Source organism: Acipenser ruthenus, chromosome 28 (assembly GCF_902713425.1).
Source record: "Acipenser ruthenus chromosome 28, fAciRut3.2 maternal haplotype, whole genome shotgun sequence".
In the NCBI taxonomy this organism is placed as follows: domain Eukaryota; kingdom Metazoa; phylum Chordata; class Actinopteri; order Acipenseriformes; family Acipenseridae; genus Acipenser; species Acipenser ruthenus.
The window spans coordinates 24368200-24373001 of record NC_081216.1 but is presented as its reverse complement, the minus strand read 5'-3'; the positions used below and the strand labels follow the sequence as shown (position 1 = coordinate 24373001).

The window sequence follows — 4802 nt, the reverse complement described above, 5'->3', positions numbered from 1 at the left end:
ATCTGATCAACGTAAATTCTGACATTTGTTCAAAGCTAGTCGTTCTTTTCTAGTGCTAAATGTTAGCAGAATATTCACCAAAGGAATCAGTCTGTTTAGAGTTGTTAAGCATCCGTGGGTGACGATTGTGTTAAAGTGAATACTGCCCCATGCTGCAGTAGGTGGTGTGTGATGTAATAGGTAACGAAGCAGATATAAATATCGTTGGTCAGGGTAGAGCGGCATGGCTGAGCTGGGCTGGTATAGACGATCAACACTTCTTTAGACAGCTCTTCTCCTGTGGCTCACAACAAGTTGGGATCAAATTCGAATAAACTTACACAGAATCGAATCCCCTTCACAGCGGAAACTCCATGCAGCACCAAAGAGAAAGTCACCGCTCAGTTTGGAACTGAGCGTTTTGCTTTCTTTATTTCCTTTTATTTCTTTGGTCTTAGTATACAGCGGAGCTAGAAGTCGAGGTATTTTTAGTGCGATCGACTCCTTCAACCACGTGTGCCCATGTTGATCAGGATGTCCAGTCAATCGGCCTTCTTGCCAATATTGGTCCTGGGACTGGTGTCGAGTTTAGTGCGCTGCGGTCCCTTCCCCGGCAGGCAAAACGGCACCCCGGAGCGCCACTGGGAGACCCTCTACTCCCGCTCTTTGGCACAGATCCCCGGGGAAAGGAGGGATATCAACCGGGACAGTGACTATCTTATTGGCATTAAAAGGCTGCGGCGCCTTTACTGCAATGTAGGCATTGGATTTCACATTCAGGTTTTACCCGATGGAAAGATAACCGGAGTGCACAACGAAAATCGATACAGTAAGTAGCCTACAGTGTGATTTTTGCCTGTGGTTATTTAATGGAGTTTTATTTTAGGGATGGTTTTCAGTTTCAGGTCAAATTTATGACCATGGTTTTGATTTGCACAATATAAAAATGTGAACATGTTTTAAATGTACTGTATTTGAAGGCAGGTCATGTTTACGTTTTCTCAGCATTGCATTTTCTGTAGCAGTGACAGTGTGTGTGTGTGTGTGGGGGGGGGGGGGGGTATATAAACATATAGTTCATACATTCACTTTGAATGCGTTTTTGCCTTTCATATACAAAATGATCAAATACTTTATACACTGTTGTAAGATTCTCAGATTATTATGAACGTTTTTAGAACTGCATATTACAAAGTCGTATGAAAGTCGTATATTCTTTAACTTAAGCTGAGCGCAAAATATTGAACATTATTTCAATGTCACAATCGGTTAACGTAACAAACTTAAGCATGTGAGGTTTCATCTTAAATTAGTTTGATTACACACATACGAACCGGCACCATTAGGCTTCCTGTCTAATAAATTAAGACGAATGGGTTCTTCAGTATATTCCAAGATAGCTAGAGGACACAGTTAATGTTTTGAGGTGTAACTACAGAGGACTTGTGTATACGGGCTTGAAGACCGTGCTAATCATGCGCTTGCTTGAACAATATACGTGGCTTCTTTTTTGTGGATCAAAAAAAAAAATGCTCAAAGCAATATTTTCTGATGTCGGATAGAATCAGGTGTTCATCCACCGACTTCTGGACACACACACACACACACACACACACACACACACACACCGACTTTGTATTCACAAACCAGTTAAACGTTTAATGTCATTCCTTCCGTTCTTAAGTTAGGATCTATACAGGAGAGCATCTGCTAGGGGCTTAACCCCATGGCCCCACACGTCTAATTAATATTCTTCTGAGACAATAGAATGTCAGAGGAAAGTATGCAGACAGTAAACAGAACCACACATATTAATGGACCGATCCATAAATGGCTAGACCGTGCAGTTTAATGTTCTGCATGTGCAGGGACTTACCACAGAAGACCACAGACCGTTACATTGGACCGTTTAGGAATCCAAAAAAAGTTTCAGCTAATTTATACATTACAGTCTAAATCAGTACAAATACAAACAAAAAACCTGAAGAAAACTTAACAGCTCCTTCACGTCAAAGTTAACCATATAGTAGGCAAGCAAAGCACCAGTTTTATACTTGTAAATTCAACAGAGTCCACAGATTAAATCGATGCAAATGCAATGCAATTTTTATCATCTACTTTTGTTTCTAGGTCTTCTTGAAGTGTCCCCTGTGGAAAGAGGTGTTGTGACACTATTTGGTGTAAGGAGTGGTCTGTTCGTGGCCATGAATAGCAAAGGCAAGCTCTATGGATCTGTAAGTATGACAAATTAGTTAATATGTGCTGCTGCTGCAGTAGATGTTCACATCATCGGCTGATGACATCCCTGTGAAACCCTCTCTACATCGCATTGTTAGGCGCAGCCATTGCACGCCTGTAGTGCTTTGCTGTGTTTTTATTGTGAGCCCGATAAACTATGGAAGGATATTGCCGTAGATCATCTAGTCTGTGCATTCCATTCTTTGCATTGCCAGCCAACACATGTAACGCTGAATTGGTCAACCTGGACCACCCGTGCTGCGCTCTGTAGTCCTGTATCCACCCCCACCCTCCTTTGTTCCACAAGCTTTTGACACAGCTCAACTGCTCTTGTTGCCAATACGTTACAGGTAACTGTGTCTACTAATCCAAAACACGTTTAATTTGTGATCATTCTTAAAAAAAGTAGTAATTTTTACAAATGTTTAGGCTTAATGATGTTTATTAAGACGTCTGATATGGGTGTAGCTTGGATCAACTTAGACACCTGTCTGCGAAAGCCATCATCTTTGTAAATTCTAATGACCAGCCCATTATTTTTTTTGTAAGTCAAAGGTATTTAGCCAGTTGATCAATATTCTAATATGTTTACCTTCATCTGGAATTTATCAGTAATTCAACATTGAGGAGTGTGTAGCAATAACGGCGTAATAAAAGGGATATGCCAATTACTTTATTTTGCGCACAGTAAGTACACAGAAACTATTTGGTTCTTATTCTCTGACAATAACCACATTTTTTCTCTTTTATTTTCAGACACATTTCAGCGACGAGTGCACGTTTAAAGAGATGCTCCTGGCCAATAACTACAACGCATACGAATCCCGAGCGTATCCCGGGATGTATATAGGAATAAGCAAAAACGGCAAAACAAAGAAAGGAAACAGGGTTTCCCCAACAATGACAGTTACGCATTTCTTACCCAGAATCTGAGTGATCGTTTCAGACTTTACCTCAACGAAGAGAGACAGGTGGGGCGATACAAAACAGTGCACTTTCAAACGGAGCGTTTTATGCAAGAGTAGGTGTATCATATTTAAATTAATTATTTAAGTCTATCTATCTATCTATCTATATATATATATATATATATATATATATATATATATATATATATATATATATATATATATATATATATATATAGGAAGATTATTATTTATAATTCTCATGAATTTTATATTTCCGGAAAAATGCATTTCAATTCACTGGGCAATTGTAGGCGTCCTCCTACAGAACGGTTTATTTAACTTTTTTTTTTTTTTTAAATCACAGGTGTGCTGCTATTACGTGTTCAAACAAGTGAAATGAAATTCCTTTATTTACATTGAGTTTTTGCACTGTTTATAAATTATGTTGTACAGTAAGCGTCTTTGAAGCTTCGAAGGCCTACGTGTATTTTTTTTTTTTTTTTTTTTTTTTGTAAAAAGATAAAGTCTTAGTCTTTGGTTCTAACTTTTGAAAAAGTTATCAGTGCTCGTAGTGTAGTTTGCAGCAAATGTACAATGTCTGACCTCCTTTGTGCAGAGTTGCTATTCAATTGAAGCGGTATCGGTTTACTTCTGGTACAGAAAGTGCAGTGTTGAAGTCCTACCCCACAAATCTGTTTTTAGCTCTGCATGGGCTGAACTTTGAACTTTTCTGCAGTCAATCTTTGTCAGATCTATACGGCATCAGATGGAGAGACCTCTTCGGCTTCAGCCATTATATAAGCAGCGAGTTTTAAAGGATAGTCAAGTGGATTCTTCAGTAGGCATTTTAACTGGAGTACAGTCATTTAAAAAATGTATTGGAAACTCATGCTTTCTTAAACGCTGAGGATATAAGGACATATACTGGACTAGTGTCAAGGCTGACAACTAACATGTTTATCATTTGTTTTATGAAATAATATCAAAGAGGACGAGCGGATATCAAACAGTACGTCATTAACAGAACACTAACAAGAGCAAATATTTGATTAGGCTACATCACGTTACGTTTGAAATAAATTAGTAAAAATGCTTTTTGTTTTAAAATATGCAGTATTTTGAAGGAGAAAGAAATTGCTGCTTTTCATTTTTTCCATTCCCTGAATTCATAGAATATTTCTCTACCTCACTAAAAACTTAATATCTAAACGTGAATCTCCTTACAAAAATCTGCTATAACGTTTTAGTTTATTTTAAATTTATAGAAAATTGCAGACGGATCTTGAGGCGCTGAGTTTCCATATGTAGCCAAATGTACCCAGGCGTCCATTGCGTCCTAGTTGAGCCTTGTCACGTTTGAGCTATCTTTACCCAGCGATTTACTTTTAGTAAGGATAATCATGGTGGAAATATTTGCAGGCAGCTGTTAGACTGTACTATATGGCCATCCAGTAACCCTAGATTTTTCTTTATATATTTTGCAAATATAACTCCTAGTAGCCAGTGTAATGTAGTTGAAGTCTAGGTTATATTTGGAAGTTTAAAAAACTCACACAAAAGTTAAAACGTTAAAGAGAGATATATATTAAGCTGAGTAAAATATATATGTTACATAAAAGTCCATTGCTGTGAGGTAAATTAGCTAACCTGCATGTTGACTTACACACACCTACA

The 4802-nt window shown here is 38.0% G+C and overlaps 1 protein-coding gene across 1 annotated transcript; it reads left to right on the top strand.

The window, feature by feature from the left end:
• The first annotated feature begins 213 nt into the window (after positions 1-213).
• LOC117434549 (fibroblast growth factor 4B-like) lies at positions 214-3239 on the top strand. The gene is made up of 3 exons (XM_034057109.2): positions 214-808; positions 2110-2213; positions 2974-3239. The coding sequence occupies exons 1-3, from the start codon at positions 502-504 to the stop codon at positions 3148-3150; spliced, it is 588 nt and encodes a 195-aa protein (XP_033913000.2). The 5' UTR covers positions 214-501; the 3' UTR covers positions 3151-3239.
• The last annotated feature ends 1563 nt before the right edge of the window (positions 3240-4802 follow it).